The 23,742-nt window shown below is 42.5% G+C and overlaps 1 protein-coding gene across 1 annotated transcript in view; it reads right to left on the bottom strand.

Annotated features, from left to right (window-relative positions):
- Positions 1 to 23,742, bottom strand: part of PIKFYVE (phosphoinositide kinase, FYVE-type zinc finger containing) — a 3,858,188-nt gene that overhangs the window by 1,316,805 nt on the left and 2,517,641 nt on the right. The window contains 1 exon segment of the mRNA XM_044075403.1: positions 20,847 to 20,947. Coding sequence (XP_043931338.1) covers positions 20,847 to 20,947 — 101 coding nt within the window.

Raw genomic sequence — 23,742 nt, 5'->3', positions numbered from 1 at the left:
ACCCTAAGCAACATTACATAAATTACTGCATTCCTGCCCTTTTTAAACAAGAAATATCTTTATTAAACCACCACTTATGACACAGGCAATCATACATTTATATATGAAAAACCACACTGACACAATCCTAGTTGTAAGCATTTTACATCACAAACAATAATGGCACACTGCCACTTGCAAACATTATAAATCACTTACAATTCACCCAGTCATGTACTGTTCGCACAGTTCCCATTTTTTTTCCTACTTAGTTTGCTCCTACCCTTTTCTAAAGATCTCAGTTCCAGTTGTTTTATCTCTGTTAAGATATTCAATACTTCTGGCATAGTTGGTTTAGATTGTGATTTCCATTTTCTAGTCATTTCTTTTTGGCAGCCACCATAATTAGAGCAAGACCTTACCCTTTCTCTTTCCCTTGTCACACCAATTTACCCACTCAGCATCTCTGACCGTGCATCCTGCAAGGAATTCTTAATGTCCCCAACTCACTGCACTGCTTCTGTTCTAGATTCTTCTAAAACCTCTACCAGTGCAGGTCGTGCATTTAGAACCATTTTTTTTTTGCCTATACTTTGATATCAGTCCTTGATAGGAAAGGCAGTCTCTAACCTGCAGTCCAAATAAATTCTTAGCATCTTCCTATTCTATCATCTTTCCCTCGGTAGTTATTTGCTCCCAATACCTTGACTCCTATGCCAGTTTTCTCCAATAAATTCCAGCTCCCTCTTGCCTATTTGTCTATTGCAGTCATCCCTTTCGGCAGGATCTCCCACCTCCATTCCTGTGTTGGCTTAGTTCTTAGCATACTTTGTTACTTTACAGAAAAAGAAGTTATGCACCTACCATAACGTTCCAGGTTAGTTGTCTTCATCTCATCTTCCTTCTTGCTGTTTGGTTCGGAACCGAAACTCGGCTCTGACTCGGCCATCTTCTATAGCTCGAGAGCTATTTACTGGCTCGAGGCTATCCCTTATCCCAGAATGCCCAGCATCAGCTACCCAGATCTAGTTTGTGATAGCGCACAATAGACATTAGAAGAGTAACCAGTTACTAAAACTGGTTGTCCAATACACCTAAACAAGGAAAGAGTTATAGATTTACCTGGCATGTGAAGTAATAAAAGATGCTCAGCCAGTGAAAACAAAAGGGAACTCCTCACAATCCTCTAGGAAGGGGGAAGGAGGGAGGGACACAAGAAGGAAGGCGAGAGATGAAGACAACTAAAATAGAACGTTATGGTAGGTACATAACTTCTTTATGTTAAGTTGTCTATCTCGCCTTCATTCTTGCTGTTTGGGACAGTGCCCCTAACACCTAAAATCCCGGTTGGCTCATTGGAACAAACTCTTCAGAACAGTAGAACCAATGGAAGCTCTGCTCCGGGAGACCATATTTACCTTGTAATGAGAGATAAAAGTGTGGGGGTTTGCCCAAGTGGCAGCTGCACAGATTGAGACTATGGGCAACCTAGACTGAAATGCTACAGAGGTGGTTAATGCTCTAGTGGAATGACCTTTTGGTTTAGCTGGTAGCTCTTTATTTCGTAACTGATAAATAAAGGCAATAGTATCAGATAACCATCTGGATAAGGTCACTTTAGAAACTGGAAGGCCTTGTTTGTTGAAAGCATAAGAAAGAAATAACTGGTCTGACTTTCTTAGTTCCTTAGTTCTATGGAGGTAAAAATGCAATTGTTTGTGTACATCCAATTGGTGGAGCTTGTATTCTGCCTTGTTGCTGTGATTAGGAAAGAAAACTGGGAGATCTATGGATTGATTTAAATTGTTCTCTGAGCAGACTTTAGGAATAAAGGATGGACTGGTCCTCAGAGAAACTCTGTCCTTGTGAAACACCAGGTAAGGAGGATGAACACATAGTGCTTGATGTTCTGAGACACGTCTAGCTGAAGTGACAGCAACCAGAAAAAGTGTCTTCCAAGAAGGAAATTTTAAAGAGCACGATGCTGCCGGTTCAAAGGGAGGCAAAATTAAGGAGGCTAAAACTAAACTGAGATCCCAAGGAGGGGGAGGATCTCTAACTGGAGGTCTAAGAAGAGATGTTCCTTTCATAAAGGCTTTGCAGAGCTTATGAGACATTATGCTAGAATTAAACATACCGATATGAAAATTAGAAATGGCAGCTAATTGTACTCTAATGGTAACGGAAGCCGCACCAGACTGAAAAAGCTGTGTTAGAAATTCAAGAAATTCATGGATTGGGGCTGAGAAAGGATCCAAATTTCTAAATTCTGCCCAGTAAGAAAACCGTTTCCATTTACTAGCATACACTTTCCTCGTAGTAGACTTATGTGAGGAAACAATAATATCACGGACTGCTGGGGAGAAATTGGAAAGCCTGGCTAAGGTTGGAAGTGGAGTAACCAAGCTCTGAGCTGGAGAGTTTGAAGGGAGTGGTGCAACCTGCCTGATTGGTGAATCAGAAGATCTGGAACCGGGTCCACAATCCACAGCTGATCCAGAAGGTGGAGGTGTAGGAACGGGAACCATATTTGTCAAGGCCAGTATGAGGCAATGAGGATCATTTTGCAACCCAACGATTTTGCTTTCTGTACGAGTCTTGGAATTAGGGGAAAAGGGGGAAAAGTGTAAAGGAGTACCTGAGGCCAATCGTGGACTACAGCATCTCTGGGTATATGACCTGGAAGAGGAAGAAGGGAGAAGTAGCCGCTGCATTTGCTGTTGAGAGGAGTGGCAAATAGGTCGCAGCAAGGATGTCCCCATTTGCGGAAGATAAGATTCACAACTTCCTGATTCAGAGACCACTCGTGAGGCATGAGAATAGCTCTGCTGAGCCTGTCCGCTATAACGTTGGATTTCCCAGGGATGTGCATTGCTATCAGAAAACGTTGGGAGGAAATCACCCATTGCCACAGTCTGAGTGCTTCTCGACATAAGGGGCAAGACCTGGTCCCACCCTGTTTGTTGATGTACCACACACCACTGACACGTCCGTTTGGATTGCAATGGTCCCGGAAGGAAGGGAGTCTTGAAGGGCTTGCAACGCTAGGAGAACCACTCTCATTTCTAGGACATTGATATGGAGATGGTACTCATGAGGTTGCCAAGTGCCTTGGACTGTCCTGCCTAGATAATGCCCCCCCACCCTACCAGGGAGGTGTCCGTGGTCACTGTGGCTACTGGAGGGGGTTGTATGAATGGTCTGCCCTGAATTGCTAGTGGGGAGACTATCTACCAAGAAAGGTGTCTTTTGCATGTTTCTGTGATCAGGATCATGTTAGACATGGGTAGTTCCTGGAAAGACCACTGCGTGAAAAGAAGCCACTGAAGGATTACATGTGGAAACGTGCTAATGGAACAAGAAGAATTGCAGCTGCCATGGATAGAGCTTGGAGGACATGTCTGACTTTAACCCTTTTGCTCTGCATTAGAATTAACACTTGTTGAAGAACAGTGGAAACTCTTTCCTGTGGTAATCTTGCAAACATTTCTTTTGTATTTAATTCTACTCGTATGTATGTAATAGACTGACAGGGCAATAAGGCAGATTTTTCAAATTTTACTGTAATGCCTACTTGAGTGCATGATGTGATTGTATAATCCCATGCCTCTAAGAGTTGATGCCTGGTGGTAGCAGTCAGGAGCCAGTCGTCTAGATAGGGAAACACCTGGAATCCGTGACGTCTCAGGTGAGCCGTGACTACTGCCATACATTTGGTGAACACCCTGGGGGCTGAGGTGAGACCAAAGGGCAGAGCTCTGAACTGGTAATGACTGGACCCTACCCAGAAGTGAAGAAATCTCCTGGAGCATCTGTCCATCTTGTTATGGTAGTACGCGTCCTGAAGATCTATGGAGCAAATCCAATTGTCCTGACCCAGAAAAGGGAAAATGGACTGCAGTGTCACCATCTGGAACTTTTCTTTTTGTACAGATTTGTTCAATCTGCTGAGATCCAGTATTGGTCTCCAGTCCCCTGTCTTTTCCGGAACTAAAAAGAATCTTGAATAAGTTCCGGATCCTAGTTGATCTGCGGGGACATCTTGAATGGCTCTTTTTTTCTAGCAGTCTTGAAGCTTCTGTGACTGCTTCATCCCTTAGACTGGGTGGAACATCTGGGATGGGCTTTTTCGATTCTATAGGGAATTGATGGAAGGGAATTTTGTAGCCTCCGGATATGATGGATAGCACCCATCTGTCTCGTTATATTTTGCCAGGTCTTTGGGTACAGCAAAAGTCTTCCCACGACTACCTCCAGAGGTGAGCAGTCGGGCAACCCTTCAGGGATGCTGGAAGGGTTTGGCAGAGAAAGTTTCTCTGTCACCCTGGTTTTGCGGCCCCCCCTCTGCCATGAGGGTAGCGTCTGTTATTGTTGTTTCTCCCTCTGCCCCTGGGGGAAAAATCACCATGTGTGTCAGGCAAGGGTCCCTGGGATTTTCGGAACCACATCTTTCCGCTCTTCTGACCCTTGAGATAAGATCTGGAAGGAGTGGAAAAATGGACTCCCACGGCACAGAGTCTTGCCTTCCTGCTCACACCTGGTCAACGTGTCTTTCACCTGTGGCCCAAAGAGAAAAGAGCCATCAATCAAGGGGGGTACTGGTGAAGGATGCTCGAAAGGGTTCCGCAAACTGACACAGCTGCATCCAAGCATGTCTCCTGAGAGCCACACCTGTCCCTGCGGCTCTGCTTGATCCATCAGCTGCATAGGAAATCAGCCTCATGGAAGAGTTAACTATGGAATTAAGAGTCACAAGCTGAGAAGCTACTTTGGCTGGTGCTCCCTCAGCTGTAGTATCTTGAAGGGTATCTCCAAGCTCTTTCAGGAGATCCCTTTGAAGACGTGTAAAATGGCATAGATAATTCAGGGACCTCATTGAAAAGGTCGCTGAAGCAAACATTCTCTTTTCATATCTGTCCATCATCCGAGACTCTTTGTTCGGAGGATGAACAGATGAAGAGGTCTCAGCTAACTCTTTCTTGGTGGCTGCTGCTACCACCATGGCATCAACGGGCACACCTTTGGAGAGGAACTGCTTGTCCTGGGGGGCTGTAATAAATGTATTTGGTCTCCTCAGAGTAGGTTCCACAGAAGCTGGAGCTGACCAAGCCTTTTGAGTCACTACAGACATGAGTTGATCAAAAGGAGGAGATACCCAGGAGGTGGAAGGTCGGGAACCAAATGCATCGAGGAATACAGACTCGTCCTCGGTAGGGGCTAGGGAAGTCCAGTCCCTCCTCTGCCTAAGCATTTCAATGATGTCCGAAAAGGAAACATCTTCAAAGGGAGACCTTGGGGACACATCTGATTCATCCATGTCTGTATCTGAAGTAACAGACTCAGGGGAGTCTATGTGCTTCCTCTTGCACTTCCACCGGGGAGGCTCCTCCGAGTGATCAGGGGAGGCTTCGGAAGAAGAGGGATCACCCAATGGGGTGTCCTGGGACATAGGTCCCCTATACTTGGGGTCTGGAGGAGGAGTAGAGGTTGGCACAGATACCACGGGGGGGAGGAGCCGATGGAGCTGGCAGTAGAGCTGTCTCAGGGGACAGCACACACCGCTTGACCTCGAAGGCATCCCGACCTCTAGGCAGAGAAAGCTCCGTCTCCTAAGAAACAGGAGTCTTTCTCCGTGTCAAGGGTGATGGCTCTGAGGCCGATGTTGGAGCCGTGCTCACCTGCGCCAAAGCTCTGAGGGGGAGAATGGGGTCGGACAAGGGTCCGATGCCACTCCCCCCCTCGGAGCCGATGAGAGCGCCTCGGCGCCCAGATCCCTCGATAGAAGGTACAATCGAGGTAATCGGAGTAGACGTCGGAACCGGAGAAATAATGATAGGCGCCGACAGTTCTACTGCCTGCAGATCCACGGTCTCCGGCTCCGAGCTAAATGTAGTCAGAGGAGGAATAGAAAAAAAGGTGGTTGGAGCAGATACCTGTTGAGGTGGGCTGGACAGAATTTTTGCCAGTGCCTGTGACTTAAGTAACCTACTTACTACTCTCTCCACATCATGATCCGATAATCTAGAGGATCAAGAGGAGTGGGAAGAACGATGACTACGTTCACTCTGTAACAAAGGTGACTGTGGTGCCGAGTGGATGGACTCCAAGGATGGCGACCTCAGTCTCTTATGGCTCTGAGATGGCTCCGAAATAGCAGATGGAGCCGACGGAGGAGTTGTCTTGTTGGTGCCAGCCGGTACAGACATACTTGGTTGGTCAAGTAAAGGAGTCAGCTCCGAAGGTGGAGCCGACGGCTTGACAGACTTGGGGGATTTCGCTGGCTGAGTACTTTTAGCCGGAGAATCCTGTGGCTTCAATAATCCCCGAAGGATTAATTTGTTTTTGCGCTCCTGCAGGACCCTTGGACTAAAAGCATGACATAAAAGCATGACATACAGAACAGAAGTCCTGCAGGTGAACAGCTCCCAAACAATAAACACAACTATTGTGCCCATCTGTCAGAGACATTTTCTGACAGCATGAGTCACACTTTTTGAAGCCAGATACCTTAGTATCTTTAGACATTATAGTAACAACAACCACACAACAATAAAAAATAAGAACAAATAGATTTTTTTTTTTTTTTACAGTTAAAGAATAGAAGGAAAGCCTCTAATTTAAATGACTATCCTGGGGTGGGGGGAGAACTCTCTAATTTAAACGAGTTCAAGGGAACAGAAGGCCTGAGCGTTATGGAGCGATGGCCAACAAAGCTAAAATACACAAGAATGCAAAAAAGGGATAAAGGAATATTATCTATATACAAAATAGACAATTACTTGACAAACTTTCAAGAAAAACAACAATATATAATAGAAAAAAGATTATACTAAGCCTGAGCCAGTAAGGAAGCAACCTCGCAGCTGAAGCTGGGCATTCTGGGATAAGGGGGTAGCCTCGAGCCAGTAAATAGCTCTCGAGCTATAGAAGATGGCCGAGTTGGAGCCGAGGATCGGCTCCGAACCAAACAGCAAGAACGAAGGCGAGATAGACAACTTAACATATAATATTCTGTACGACTATTGTTCTCCTTAAAGGCCTGCATACAAAATCCCAGTCTCTCCTTGTTTCTTGAGCTTCCCCCTGTTTCATCATCATCTCTTTCCACTTTGAATTATTGCTTTCTGCTTGTGCTATGTACAGGACCCTTAACTGTATAGCTCTTAAATACCCCTTCAGGAAGAACGAAGGCGAGATAGACAACTTAACATATAATATTCTGTACGACTATTCTTCTCCTTAAAGGCCTGCATCCAAAACCCCAGTCTCTCCTTGTTTCTTGAGCTTCCCCCTGTTTCATCATCTCTTTCCACTTTGAATTATAGCTTTCTGCTTGTGCTATGTACAGGACCCTTAAGTGTATACCTCTTAAATACCCCCTTCAGATCGGGTAATCCTAATCTGCCCTGTTCTACTAGAAGAATCATTTTATCCCACTTGATAAAGTCCTTCAGCTCTTTATTAATTGATATCCACAACTTCTCCTCTGGTTGATAAAAATATGCCTGACCTGCATATAAGACTAATGGGACGAAAAATATTTTAATTGCTTTTATCTTACTATCCATATCGATATAAAAAGAAGTTATGTACTCACCATAACATTCCGTGTGAGTTGTCCATTTTGCCTTCATTCTGTGCTGGTTGGGTTTGGAATCGATCATCGGTTCTGATTCGGCCTATACAAAAGCTCAAGGACTTCCACTGGCTCGTGGCTGTAACCCTATCCCATCTCGCTTAGGGAATACTACCCAGATCTTGTCTGCAGATATTACATCTAATATCAAAAAACTATTTATATGTCTAACAGACCAATGAAGAAAGGTCAGAAAACCTTATATGACAATCACAACCGCTTGGTCCTCCAGAAGTAAAAGGCTGGGGGAAGGAGGGTGGGATGCAAGAATGAAGGCGAGATGGACAACTCACATGGAATGCTATGGTGAGTACGTAACATCTTTACGTGATGATGTCCTATCTCGCCTTCATTCTGTACTGTTTGGGACAGCGTCCCTAGCACCATCTTTCTTGGGTGACTCAAGGGAAAATATTCTTCAGAACAGTGGACCCAAAGGAGGCCCTGTTCTGGGAGGCCAAATCCACTTTGTAATGAGTGATAAAGGTATGAAGGTATGAAGCCTTACCCATGTTGCTGCAGCATAAATTAGTAGTCTCACTTGAAAGGCAGATGAGGTTGCTATGGTCGTTGTAGAATGCCCTTTTACTTTTCTGGGTAGTTCTCTGTTATGAGATTTGTAAGTAAAAGTAATGCAATCTGAAAGCCATTTTAAAAGTGTGACTTTTGACATGGGAGCAACCTTCTTGTTGTCTGAAAATGATATAAACAACTGGTCAGATTTTCTGTAGTCCTTTGTTCTATGTAGGCAGAAGCGCAATTGCCTATCTACATCTAGCTGATGTAGCTTATACTCTGCCCTGTTGCCATAGTTAGGGAAGAAAACTGTTAAGTCTATGGAGTGATTCAAATTAGATTCTGAGCAGACTTTGGGTAGGAAGGATGGGTTTGTTCGTAGAGATACTCTATCTTTGTGGAAAGGCATGTAGGGAGGCCTTATTGACCATGCTTGCAGTTCTGACACCCTTCTAGCAGAAGTGATGGCTACCAAAAAGATTGTCTTCCATGTTAAAAACTTCATGTCACAGGATGATGCAGGTTCAAAGGGGGAAAAAAAAACAAACTAGACAAGACAAAGTTTAGGTCCCATGGCACTGGAGGATCTTTGATGGGTGGCCTGAGTAAAATAGCAACCCTCAGGAAAGCTTTGCAAAGTCTGTTGGACATTACCATTAGTCCTCATCCTCCTATATGGTAGCTGGATATAGCTGCTAGCTGAACTCGAATAGTAGCCACAGCTGCGCCTTCATTAAAAAGCTTTGCCAAGAATTCTAATATAGAGGGTGCATAGGAGCAGTGAAAGGGTCAGTGTGATTATTGATGGCCCAAAGGGAAAATCTCTTTCATTTGCTTGTGTATAACTTCCTGGTTGAAGCCTTATGAGACAAAATCAAGATATGTTTCACTGAAGGGGAAATGTCAGGAACACTGGCTATGGGTGGAACTGCAGCAGCTAAGCTGTCAACTTGAGAGTTTGAACCGATAGGTGGAGCATACCTGACTAATCAAGTCAGGAGGTCTGGAACTGGGTCCAGAATCCACAGTTCCTCCTGGAGATGAGGCCAAAGAAAAGGGGAACCATATCTGACAAGGCCAGTATGGGGTGACTAGTATTAAACTCCTTCCCAATGAGCTGGCTTTCTGGAGGACTTTGGGAAACAATGGAAAGGGTGGAAAAGCATAGAGGAGACCCGGAGGCAAATCCTGTACAAGTGCATCCCTTGTTGACTCCCCCAGAGGGGGGATCAGGGTCAAGTAGCTGCTGCAGCTGGCATTCATGGACGGGGCAGAAAGATCGCAGCAAGGCTGGCCCCACTTCCGCTACTTCCTGTTTTAATGACCACTCGTGAGGCATCAGAATCACTCTGCTGAGTTTGTCCGCCATCATGTTGGATCTCCCCAGGATGTGCACTGCTGTCAGAAAATGTTGGGAAGAAACTGCCCACTGCCATACTCTTTGGGCCTCTGAACAGAGTAAGTAAGACTTGGTTCCTCCTTGTTTATGTGCCACTCGACTGACATGTTGTCTGTCTGTATTGCAATCGTTCCTATCAGAAGACAGTTTTGGAATGCTTGCACTGCTCTCATTTCTAGGACACTGATATGCAAGTGGGCATCATAATCCCACCCCCAAGTGCCTTGGACTGTCCTTCCCAAATAATGCCCCCCCCCCAACCCTACCTGGGAAGCATCTGTGGTCACTGTGGCTAACGGTTATGGAAGTTGGCTAACGGTTATGGAAGAACAAAAGGTCAGCCTAGCGTCACTTGAGTGGAATGAAGCCACCAACGAAGGTCTTTCTTGCAAGATTCTGTAACTATAATTTGGTGAGACATGGGTAGCTCCTGCATAAACCACTGAGTGAACAGCAGCCACTGCAAAATTCCCATGTGCAAGCGCGATAATGGTATCAAGATTATTGCTGCTGCCATGGTGCCCAAAACTTTCAGGACAGTTCTTGCTTGCACTTTTTTCTTGGAAAGTAGATTTTGGACTTGATGTCTTAGGGCATGAACTCTTTCAGGGGGAATCTTGGCCAATATTTGTTTTGTATTTAGGTTTGCTCCTATAAAAATGAGATGCTGAGATGGCAACAAAGCAGATTTTTCATAATTTATTGTGATCCCTAGGTGAGAGCAAAGCTGTATAGTGGTGTCTCTCACTTTTGTTAGAAGATGCTTGGTGGTGGCAGTCAGAAGCCAGTCATCTAGGTACGGAAACACTCTGAAACCTAGATGCCTCAAGTGAGCCGTGAATACTGCCATGCATTTGGTGAACACTCTGGAGGCTGTAGCGAGACCAAAGGGCAGAGCTCGAAACTGGTAGTGACTGGTTCCCAGCCAAAAGCGCAAATGACTCCTGGATCACCTTTCCATTTTGATGTGGTAGTATGCATCCTGGAGGTCTATCAAGCACATCCAATTGTCTTGTCCCAAAAGGGGAAGTATCAACTGCAGTGTCATCATCTGGAACTTTGACCTTTTTTACTGACTTGTTTAGTTTGCCGAGATCCAAAATAGGTCTCCAGTCCCGTTTTTGTCTGGAACTAAAAAGAACCTTGAGTAAGTTCCAGATTCAATTTGGTCTGCAGGGACTGTTTGGGTGACTCTTTTGTCTAGCAGCTTTTGTATTTCTAGAGTTGGCTGATCCCTTTGACTGGGTGGTACATCTGGGATGGTTTTCGTGGTGGGAAAGGAAAAGAGAACGGAGTAGCCTCTGGAAATTATCTTTTCTACCCATTTGTCTTTTGTAATTTCTAGCCAGGCCTTTGGGTACAAAGATAAGTGACCCCTGAAAGCCTCCACAGATGGACAGATGGGCTTCTTTTCAGGAGCACTGAAAGGGCTTACCACGGAAGGATTCCCTGTCACCCTGGTTCTGCGGACACCCTCTGCTGTGTGGTCGGTGTCTTCCATTGGTACTTCCCCCTCTGCCCCAGGGGAATGAACACCACATGTGTCCTGGAAAGCTCTTTGGGATTTTTGAAACCACATCTCCCCCTCCTCTGACCTTTGGGGTAAGGTCTGGTAGGTAGGGAGAAACCAACTCCAATTGCAGAGAGAGTCTTTCCTTCCTGTTCACACCTGGTTAGTGTGTCTCTAACTTTAGGCCCGAGCAAAGATGAGCCATCGAATGGGGCGTTAATAAAGGAAGACTTGAAGGGGTCCGTGAAATCACACAAGTGCATCCAGGAATGTCTCCTTAAGGAAATTCTTGTACCCGCTGCCCTACTCGCTCCATCAGCTGCGTAAGAAATGAGACCCGTGGAAGTGTTTACCACTGAATTTAGGGTGGAGAGCTAAGAAGAAACCTTGTCCCAAACCCCCACAGCTACAGAACCTTGGAGGACATCGCCTAGCTCTTTCAGATCATCTCTCTGAAGCCTAGAAAAATGAGTCGGGTAATTCAGCGATCTGACTGGAAAAATCACTTTAGAAAAGGTGCGCTTTCCATATCTGTCCATCATACGATAATCTCTTCAGTGGATGGACAGACGAGGATGTCTCTGAAAGTTCCTTCTTGGTGGCTGCTGCCACTATCATAGGATCTACTGGGACACCCTTACTAAGAAACTCCTTGTCTGAACGTGCGGTAATAAACTTATTTGGCCTTCTAAGAACAAGTTTCACTGAGTCTGGAGACTCCCATACCTTTCGACTAACTACATTCACGAGCTGGTCGAAGGGCGGAGACACCCAAGAGGTGGAAGGGTGAGACAAGAAAGCCTCCATGTATACAGTCTCCTCCTCAGAAGGGTTGATGGGCTTCCAGCCATGTCCCTGCTTAAGCATTTCTAGGATATCTGAAATGGTGACATCCTCAGAGGGTGACCATGGGAACTCTTCCGACTCATCGAGGTCTGTATCCAAGGTGATGGACTCCTCTAGGGAGTCTAAATGCTTCCTCTTGCATAATCTTGAGGGACCTCTTCGGAAGGGTATTCCAGAGAGGTTTCGGAAGAGAGAGTTTCACCCAATGGGGCATCCTGAGGCTTTGAATCTCCACATCTGTGTGGATGTGATGGTCCTGAGACAGACACTGGTACCTTTGGGGAAGAATCCCTCAACCTGAGAGTGGAGCTATCAGTGGTGACAGCACTCTCCTCATCAGCTCGAAAGTCCCTGGGCCCTGATCCGTGGAGGCTCCCGGCTCCAAAGAACCAGAAGGCTTCCTTGGAACCAACGGGGTGAGCGGACCTGACTGGAGAGCATCGGCTCCTAGACTCCGTAAGTTCACATGGAACAGAGGAAGTCGGAGCAGTAGCTGGGCCTGAAGATCTGGTTGCAGGTCTCGGTACTGATGGTTCCACTACAATTGGATCCAGGCACTCCAGCTCCGAGGTCCCAGATCGGGTTGGAGGAAGAATTGATGAAGGGGAGGTAGTTTTTGTCAGCTCTGAATCCCTTTGGGTTGGAGTCGACAGTAGCTTGTCCAGTGCCGGTATCCATAAAAGTCTCCTCACCACACGATCCACAAAATCTTCGGAAAAGCTCCTGGAAGATCGAGAGGAGGAGGAAGTGGGAGATCTCACAGGTTGAAGCAGTGGAGATCTGAGAGTTGGGGAGACTGGCTCCTGAACTGGGGACTGGCTCCGAATGTTTAAGTCCATCAGCTCCAAAACCATAGCAGGAGCAGAGTAGGAAGGTTTTTCGGGCCCAAAAGCCTTCGGGTCTGAGGATGAGTCTTTTGCAAATTTTTTGTTGGCTCTGAATGAGCAGTAGAGGTAGATGATCTCTTTCCCAACTTCTCTGACCTGGAAGATGGGGATTTTTGGAGTTTTTGATTAACTCTGACCTTCTTCAATAGCCTCTGCAAAGGGAGTCTTTAATAGTCCTCTTAAAATTAGCTTGTTCTTCCTCTCATGCAAAACTGTGCGACTGAAAGCATGACAAAAGGCACATGATTCCTGAAGGTGGACTGCACCTAGACAATATACACAACTTGTATGGCTAACAGTCAACGACATTTTTTGGTTGCATTTGGCACATTGCTTAAACCAGGAGGGTTTCGATTCTTTTGGATCCCCTTGGACATTATGTATCAACAGTAATAACAGCAACAGACTACTAAATATATAGTACTAAAAAATTCTTTTTTTTTAACAACAATTTCACTAGGAAACAAAGGGGGACATTTCCCTAAGTTAAACAAACCTGCCTTAAATAGGAAGAAATATACAGAGGGAAAAGGGAGGGACCGCTAAACTAAATCGGCCAACAGAAGCCCTCTAACTTAAACAAGCTTACTGGTGAAGGAACAGTAGAGTTAAACTAAAATTGAAAAACTTATTTCCAAGTTCTCTAACTTAAACAGACTTGGATAGTTATTTGTAAGAATAGTCGGGATAAGGAGTAGAGGAAAAAGGCCTAGAGGAAGAAACAACGGCCAAAGGTAAAAACTAACAACTAAGCAAACAGACTAAATAAACTCAAACTAACCTACTAACACTCTAGAAAAACTTTATAACAGTTATGAGTACAATTTTAACAAAAAAAATAAAGAAAAAAGATTTCCAATTAGCCAGAGCCTGAATGGAAGCACCCGATCTTTTTTAGTGACAAACAATATCTGGGTAGTCCTCCCTAAGCATGATGGGATAGGGTTACAGGCATGAGCCGGTGAAGTCCTCGAGCTTTTATATAGGCAGAGTCAGAACCAATGATCAGTTCTGAACCCAACCAGTACAGAATGAAGGCAAGATAGGACATCATCACATCAAAGCTTCCATTTTCTCAGTTTTTGTATTACTTTTGTTTAGTCTCTCTCTCACAACCTTAGCTGCCACACCAGAATAATTTTTAATCCACACTCCTAAATACTTCATTTTATTGTGTCTCCATAAGGACCTACTCTAACTCATCAAATTACCAAAACATCAACTCGCATAACGAGATGACGTCAGTGAAAGTTTAAAAGAATGAGCTCCTGGAAAGCTAATTTTGCCTCCGGGAAATTAACCACTTGGCCATCACTGATGAAAAACTCCAAAGCAAATTATATCCACAAAGTGCACCCCACACCACTGATGAAAAACTCCAAAGCAAATTATATCCACAGAGTGCACCCCCCTCACCCCCGTAACTAAATATACCAACTCTAAGATCGCACTACAATGGAGAAAAGGGCAAAGTTTGCCATGGTGGCTAAGTAGTTAGTATCCTGGAGACAAAATTCGTCATTCCAGGCATTTGCTCTTTTAAACTTTCACTGACCTCGTCTCACTGTTATGCAAATGGACGTTTTGGTAATTTGACGACTTAAAGGGGATCCCTCTATAAATATGAAACTTGGAGAAACAATTCATGTGTGGGTACATAACTTACCGGTATTACCTTTGTTTTAACTTCATTAATTTTGTATCCCGAAAAGATAAGAAACTGTCTCAAAATGTTCCACAACACTGTAATGTCTCTTTCTGGTTGTGGTTCTAAATATATAGCAAATAACAAAGGGGACAAAGGAAACCCCTGCCTGGTTCCTCTGCTCAAGAATAAATTATCTGAAAGGACCCCAACCCAATTGAATTTTTGCCTCCGATCCCTCATCTATCTTTCTAATCAATTTTACTTTTTCAGGAAATGCAAAAAATTCCATTACCCTGCTCATACAGCCCCACTTTACTCTGTCAAATACTTTCTCTGCATCAAGACCAACCACCACCAACAATGGTATTTTTTTGCATTCAGCTTCCCTCTGGATCGTCAGTGTTCTGTTAATGTTGTTAATGTTGTTAAATGTTTGCCTCCCTTCCACAAAACCACATTGATCCATATCTATCAACCTTGGCATTATGTTTGCCATTCCCCTAGCCAATATAGGCATTAACAATCCACAATCATGGTCCAGCACTGAAATGGGCCTGCATGAAGCCGATCCAATGGATCCACATCCTTCCCAGGCATCACAGCCACCACTGCTCTCCTCCGGGATGTCAGCACCTTTCTTCCTTCCAAAACACTGCCAAACAAAACACTCCCAATCTCCACCAGTTCCCTCCATCCTAGCTTCCAAACTTCCACAGGAACACCATCCATCCCCGAGAATCCCCCCCGCCCTGCAGACTGGCCATACATCACAATTCCCTATCTCATTTCCTCCTATCGTAACAGACAGCAACTGAGCCTCAACTACTACCAACCCTGGCATATTCAAATTTTCCACAAACGTTTCCACCTGTATTCATTCTCGACTTCCACCCTTCTCTGCTTTATACAGACCTCCACAGAATTTCCAAAATATTTCCAAGCCTTACAGGTTCTCCCGCCATAGGCTCCCCAAGCTTGGCGACAGCCCCCTCCACCCTCTTCCACCCAAGTCACAGTGCCAAAATTTTCAGTGCTCCAGTGTTACCACCAAAAAACAGTTGCTCAACAGCAATCTCTCCAAACTTGTGTACATCAAGGCAATTCCTTACTTTCTGTCCATCACCCTGCAACTGATCCTCCTCCCACCCTGCGAGACTCCCCCTTATTCTGCAATACATTAACATCAGTCCCTCTAAATAATTGCTACCTCTCAACCACAGCTCCCCCTCTTTCACCTCCACCCCATTCCCAAACTCCACCCCAGTTACGTCCCACTCTGCAGCCACACCTTCAGAAATAATCTCCATCCTCTCAAACAGCTCCCGAACAATCTCCACCACCCACTCCTCAAACCCCTCTCTCTTCAACAGACAGGTGGGTAAAGCTCCAGCATCCCATTTCCATTCCATTACCCGGTGATTCCATTTCAGTCATTATGGGCGCATGACCTGAAATAGTCACATCAAGACCTCCAACCAAATGCACACATTCCTGTGAAATGCAAACACTGTCCAGCCTAGCCCAGTCTCCACATCTTGGGGAACAATATGCAAACTCAGTATGAGCTCCTACCACTGAATTCACATCTTCAACTCAAACATCTTCATAAATTTCTTCAAAAATCCACCCTCTTTATAGTAGTGATTTTTGGTTTTATTTTTTTTTTTCTTCACCACTGCCAAGGATGTCCCAGTTATTGTGAGTTTTTAATTTATGAAAATATTTGGCATTGCAAATGTGAATTCAGTACTAGGAGTTCATTCCCCATGATACAAAAACTGAGCTAGGCTAGACAGAATTTACATTTCAAAGGAATACGTGCATTTAATTGAAGGTCTCGATATGCATCCAATAACTATTTCAGATCATGCGTCAGTAATAACTAAAATAAAAATACAGGGTAATGAAATAAAAATGATACACTGGTGCCTTCTCACCTGTTGAAAAGACAGGGATTTAAGGAATGGGTATTGGAATTATTCAGGAGCTATTAGAGAAGATAGAAATTTCTTCTGAAAATATAGCTAGGGAGTGGGATAAAATTAAAATGGAATTTAAAAATCGGGTGAAAATAAAGGAAATGTTAAGTAACAAGAATTATTTAGAAGGATTGACAAATGTTAAAGTATTGCAAAATAGGGGGAATCTGACAGAATAAGAAGAGAAGCAACTGCAGAATGCTAAACAGAAAATATGCATGAGTTTAGAATAATTACTGTTAAGCAACTGTTTTTTGATAATAACTCTAGATCACACAAACTAAGCACGACTCAGGCAAAAGAGAGTAGAAAGCACAGTCATCAAGCTTAGAGAGCCTGCAACAAGGAAGATAACAATAGTTCCTGTAGAAGTACTACAAATATTTCAGAAATTCTATGAAAGTCTGTATTAAGCAGAGAAATATGGAAATCAAGAAACAAGAAACAGTACAAATGGAAATGTTTATGTAAGAAATAAATATGCCAAGGTTAGAGGTAGAGGGGGCTCAATTACTAACAGTTCGGGTAGGAGGAGATGGGGTAAAAAGAATCTGCAAGAAAGTCCCCAGGAATGCATGACATTCCTGTGGAAGTATGGAAGCTAGGAGGGGAAAAAAACTAATAAAGATCTGGAAGGTTTTGTTTAACAGTACTTAAGAGAAGTACCAACAGCCTGGAAGAAAGCAGTAGTAGCTCATAAGACCTAAAGAGGATAAAGATCCAGCAGATTCAGCTTCATATGGGCCCAATTCACTACTAAATCATGATTATAAAGTGTTTATGTCTATAATGGCTAAAAGAATGGCAAAAGTGATGCCAAAATTAATAGATATGGATTAATGTGGTTTTGTGGAGGAGAGGCAAGCATTTGGCAACACTAACAGTGATGATCCAGAGGGAAGCAGAATTTAAGAAAATACCACTATTATTGGTGGGTTTTGATGGAGAGAAAGCATTAGAGGAACCTGGGATGTTATGAGCAGAGTAATGTTGGAGGTCTGATGGGGAAGAAAGAGGTAACTGGGAACATATTTTCAGGGAGTGTAATGAGTTGGCAGACTTTAAAAATTCACTGCAGACTGCTGTGTTGGTGATGCTGGGTGAGTAAATTGGAGTAACTAGGGAAATGATTTTTTTTGAGCTATGATATAGAACTGGAACTGCCTACACATAGCAAGGCCTTGCTGAGTCTAATTATGACAGCTGCCAAAAAAAGCAATTACTAGAAAGTGGAAATCAAAGTCTAAACCAACTTTTACTGGAAGTAGCAAAGATAGTAAGAGAGACAAAAACAACTGGAGCCGGGATCTTTAGAAAAGGGTAGGAGCAAATTACATAGGAAAAAATGGGAAATGTGGTATCAATACGTGCAGAGGAGGAACAAGGTTTAAAAGAAGGCAGGGTTTGAATGAGCTACGTAATAGCCAACTGACAATGACTGGATTTATTAAAAGTGATGTATGATGTTTGCAGCTAAAGTTGTGTCAGCACAGTTTGTAATGTATAATGTTTGCAACTGAGATTGTGTCGCTATGGTTTATTTTCATTTATATAAATGTAAGCTTGCTTATGTCATAAAGATGTTTCTTGTTTAAAAAAAAAAAAAAAAAAAAAAACTTCGCCACTTTTTTTTATCTCCACTTACGCAGCTGATAGTCTAAATGTGTAGAAGACACAGAAGCCTTGCTCTGCTGAAGACTTCCCGCAGATTTAAACCATGTCTCGGTAACTACATAACTACTCAGATGAAGTATTCTCCAGATTGAGCAGAAATTACAGGGTTTGGATTTTCTTGTTTAGGCTCCTAGCATTGAGCAGTAACACCTTTAAGTTTCTCTGAGTTTTATTGCTGTGTCTGGAGGTTTGCCAATTTAGCAGTTCCTAAAAAGGCAATAAATGAGTGGATAATATTTTAGCCAATATTTGGAAGCCGGGGGGCGCAAACCATTCTTTCCAAAGCAATGTGGTTTGTTAACCATGTCCTCCCATCCTACAAATAGAATCCTTCTGGAAGGACACTAGAAACTAAACCAGTTATTGACATCAGTCATCTTTTTTCATACAGTCGCATTATTCTTGGTGAAGTTAGAATGTTGCATAATAAAATGTATATACCTGGCTGAGAAACATATTCAGGGAAATCAATAATGTCTGTCTTCACATCTTCCACGGAGGTACATCTCAGGTCATTAATGCCCACATGGACTAGAAAGACAGAATCATACTGGTACCTGTGGGGAAGTGACTTGAGTGTGTGCATAACCTGGCACATCCTGGCTTCAGACAAGCAGTGTATCACCATTATCTTCTTGTTCATGGCTGCTGATACACAACTGTGCAGCAGGAACTTGTCCACCATGACCTGCATGAGCAGAATTGTGGCCAAGGAAGGCCTTGCAACATATAATGTCAAACAAATAACCTGTAAAATTAAGAGCCTTATGGCTACATCTGAGAATTCACAGTGTTAACTACAATCCTCAAGGACTGGAACAGCTGTAGAAAGGACTCCTGTATAGAGACAGGAGAGTTGCATAAGCAAACTTACTACAAGAGAAGATGTTCCAACATGCTACTGCTGCAGTAGCCTTAGCTGTATGGGCTGTATCCTGCATAGGATATAACTGTATACCCTTGGCAGGATACAACCCATATGGTTAAGGCTCCTGCAGCAGTGAATAAGATAAATATACTGAGGTAACATTCCCTAATAAATTTATGGTATTCATGCACTTTGGTAAAGGGTTGGATATCAGTACTCATTCTGCTTCATCATCAGAAATTATGAGATATTTCTATATACACACACACACACACTTATATATATATATATATATATATATATATATATATATATGTATGGGTTCATGTCTATTGCTCGACAACTTACTATATCGACAGCCACTTCACCGACATCTGAAATAATCGACACCGCAACTCACGGACATTTAACAGGTAAGAGAATTAAATTTCGCTAATCATGCCTACCACACATGCATAACACTGCCATATTTACTAAAACATGGTAGGCATGATTAGCGAAATTTAATTCTCTTACCTGTTAAATGTCCATGAGTTGCGGTGTCGATTATTTCAGATGTCGGTGAAGTGGCTGTCGATATAGTAAGTTGTCGAGCAATATATATATATATATATATATATATATATATATATATATACTACACATCTATATAAACAAATATATTTATATATAAATGCTTTATGAATATTGTTCACTGGCAAAAGGACATACGCAGCAGTTTTTTTTTTGTGGGGGGGTTAAATTACTGACAAAGACAAGATGACACAATCAATTAACTGATAATTCAACTAAAGGAATTTAACTCTTAATAAAGTACTCTGCAGACTGAAATTTTAAACTTGTGAGCATCTTTGAAGCTACATCTCAACAAAAGCAGACATTTTCTTTTATTTCTAAGTTGTTCAACCACAGCCGAAGTAAAAATAATGAGTGAAAAAGTAAGTATTTTAGGTTATCTAGTAATGTTGTAAGCTTGCATAACTTAATTTGAAAAATAGTGTCAATTTATATTTGTGGTTCATTAATTCTCTTGTTTAGACACAAAATTTTCAGTTTCCATCTCTTTATGCAACAGATTATATGATACTAAGTACTACCAACAGTTAGAAAAGACACTGAATTTTGAAGCACCAGCTATTAAAGCAAGTAACAGAATTTGCTTTCAGCACCTGGATCACATGAAATAATGTAGAAGACAATGACAACACACAAATTCTACAAAACTAGTAAAAGAAGCTATGCAGACAAGAAACCACTCATCTTATCTAATTGCTACATGTTTATTATCTAAGTTCTATAGTCAACTTACAAAACAAACCCTGTTTTAGAAATCTGTCGATGTATGGGTGGGGACTTTTTCATTCTGAGAACTCGGATCTAGATTCCACAAATAAAAATCATAGTAAGAAACCTGAATGTTATACTTTTAATTTATGACAAAAACACAAATCTTAAATACTCCACCAGGTACAGTAAACACAATAGTGTACCACGGATGGGGCAAAGGGACCATGTGCCCCACGTGCAACCCGCTAGACGGAACAATCAGAGTGCTGTTCCTGCATTCTTTCTTTGCCAGCATTTCAACTTTTTTTGTGCTGTTGCTGGGAGATAGGGGGCATGTGCTTCGACTGCTGTGAGCAGTCTATGAGAGCATCTACTTTTTTCCTGCTCTTCAAATGAAGAGCTGGTAGGATACATTCATAAAGCAAGAACTCGGTGGCAGCAGATTTTGGAATAATGAATAGATAACAAGCATGTAAGAAGAAAGCAGCCAGTGACATTTCCTTTTATTTTGCTATAAAAAATACAGCTACTAGATAATTGTCAAGTGCGCAAGGTTTATCAGCTATTATAAAATAAACAATTGGTTCATAGTTTGAAATAAAGCTGTTATTACATACCAGGGGCTGACACAAGGATTAGGTGCATTGTTGGACTGCGATGAAAAGCTGCTGAAGAGAACACACAGCTTCTGGTGATTTACAGGGTTCAAGCAGTCCACCTGAAAAAGAAACCATTAAAATGGTAGCTTCCACTTCATGGGGTCATTTCAACTAATATATTCAAACAAAAAGCAAGTCTACTGTAGTAAAAGAGAAAAATATGCATTATCATACCTTTCTGCAGCATTAAAGAATAGCTGTGTAAGAACTTACCATAATGATAGATGTCCTTCTCTTCTCTGTTGCAGTACTCTTTACATGAAGGAGTTGCCTGCTTAGGCGACCCGACATCGGCCAGTATACTAAAGTCTTTTACTACTGTAGGGTGCGTGGTACCGTCTTATGTAGGTAGCTATCAAATGTAGGCCATAAATGTGACATACATGCACACCATAGTCAGAACTGAAGCTCCAGGCAGAGAGACAGTCCAAGGAATACAGAGATTCCATGTGATCCAGGTGCCGAAGTGGGGAAGGAGGGTGGGACAGAATACTGCAATAAAGAAAATAAGGACATCTGTTGTTATGGTAATGTCTTACACAACTATTCTATGTCCTTCTATTATTCATCTGTTGCAGTATTCTTTACGCGAGGGAGAATACAAAGCTCATGACAAGCCTATGCAATCAAGGTCAGAACATACTTGGCGATGTGGATCTGGTAAATGATGGCCCAAAAGGCCACAGTAGAAGCAGTATAAAACTTCTTACCAATTCTCTCTATTGCCCTACTGTCCTTATTTGAAGGAAGAAACCTGGAAGAGGGCAAACATTTAGAAGGCTTGGCAGAGGAGCCTGACACCACAAAAGGGTCAGCAGAAGGTCACAAGAATTGACAGTTCTCAGAAACCTTATAGAACCTGTCAGGTTTCTTAGGAGACTTAGATGCAGCTATAAAGTTGTCTAACAAAGCAGCCAACACAAGAGGTACTCCAGAAGGTTTATTAGTGTCCACCTAAATCAACTAATCCTACCTTTTCTTAAGAATCCTGCTTAACTCATTCACTCTGAGTATTGTCACATGGTACCTTTTGTGCTCAAATCCAAGCACTCTCTGAGGTTCTAGGAATTCCATTCTGTTACACCACAGTACCTTCCACAAGGGCAGTTAATTTTACACTATTTCATCTCCACTGTTAAAAATAAGTTGAAAAAGTACACAGACTTTGTCAGTTACCTTCTCAACTTACTTTTTAGCATGGAGTTACTTGATGCTTATATTTTACTTTTTTTCAGGAAATCGGCTTGCCATGCACTCTGTATATTCTTGCAATCACAGCAAGCCAATTCTCTATGCATTGCATGAAGCAAGTGGTAGCAGCCAACAGGATCCAAGACCTAGTGCTTGTTTATTGTCTCTGTTTAATCTGTCATCCTTAACCATTTTATCACACGACACAGTACATCTTAACTGGACCGCAGATTTCTGTAAATTTGTTTTAGCTGTATTAGGAATGTTTTTCTTGAACTTCAGAGAACCTTTTTAATTTTGTTTGTACCTCAGCTTTGAATTGAAGGGGGTGTCACTCTTGGCATTACACAGAGTTCCAACTGAACTACAGCTCTGTCAATAAGGCATGCAATGTTCTCCATAGCAGTAGTACCAACAGGTCCAGCTGTAAAGCTGCATTCATATGAGCAATTCACTTTGTTTTGAAGTGCAGTTGTACCTGAAGTACATGCAAAAAACATAAGCTGAAAGTTCAACCAGGGTGTCGCCCTAGTTTAAAAAAAAATGAATTAACTGGTGGACTGACGATGGGCTTTGCATCCCTGTGCATTTTCTGACCAAGAAGTACCAATAATGTGTGATATTATGTAATTAACCACATTTTGTTAATTTTTTTTTCTCCATGGGCGGATTACTTATCGCCAATGTGATAGTGCAGCACTGTAATAATACTCGCTTCATAAATGAATGCTGATACTGAATTTGCGATCACGGCTGAAGCACCAAAGCGACTAGTGATTCAATTGCAGTAGAGTACTTTTTACATTTGTAGCAAGCAAACTGCTATTTTAGATGTTACTTTTTATTTTTTTGTGTTGATCTAGTTGGAGAAGAGATGCTTTTCTTTACATGGCACCTAATGACCTTGGGGAAATTCTGGACAGACCAAAAATCAGGGACAATTTAAAAAAAGTTCTTTAAAAAAAGGAAATGAAACTGCAGGTTTTGCATTAGAAAGCTTTTTCTGAGTAATAACAACTGCATCTGTTGACTAACTGCAGTTGTTCTTCCTAACTTATTAGAAAAGCACAACTTTTACAAGCAATGTGGCAATATCAGAGCAGCTGCATCGGTACTGCAATATTCTCTTACCAATCACTTCCTTCATAGATCTCAAAAGTTTTGCCCAATAATCAGGGTGAAGAATGGATCTTAGTTTCCAAACCCGAAAAAAATTACCACCTCAGGGACTCTCCCAAACAGCATTAGTGATCACTCCCCAGTATTCATAATACGTAAATCTACCTCTATACCAAATGTACACCAATACAGATACACCAGAGATCTATCCCATTTCTCCCCAGACTCCATCAATGACATCCTACAGAATATTAACTGGAGCCCACTAAAACTTCTCCCATATAATGAAGCTGTCACTTGGTTCAAATCTATATTTCTTAAGATCCTAAATAGCCTTGCCCCTCTCCGGTTTAAAAGGATCAAGTCAAAACATGCTATCTGGCTTACTAAGTCCACAAAACAAGTTATGTCTTCTAGAGACAAAGCCTGAAAAGCCTGGCAAAAAACAAAAACCCTGTCCAACCTCACTCTATAAACAACTCCGCAATCAGGCTAAATGCCTAGTCAACAAAAACAAAAAAGAATACTTCCAAGCTATCCGTGA

Source organism: Protopterus annectens, chromosome 6.part1, assembly GCF_019279795.1.
Source record: "Protopterus annectens isolate FY-2018-M chromosome 6.part1, PAN1.0, whole genome shotgun sequence".
Taxonomy (NCBI): domain Eukaryota; kingdom Metazoa; phylum Chordata; order Ceratodontiformes; family Protopteridae; genus Protopterus; species Protopterus annectens.
This window is presented reverse-complemented; position numbering and strand designations above follow the sequence as displayed.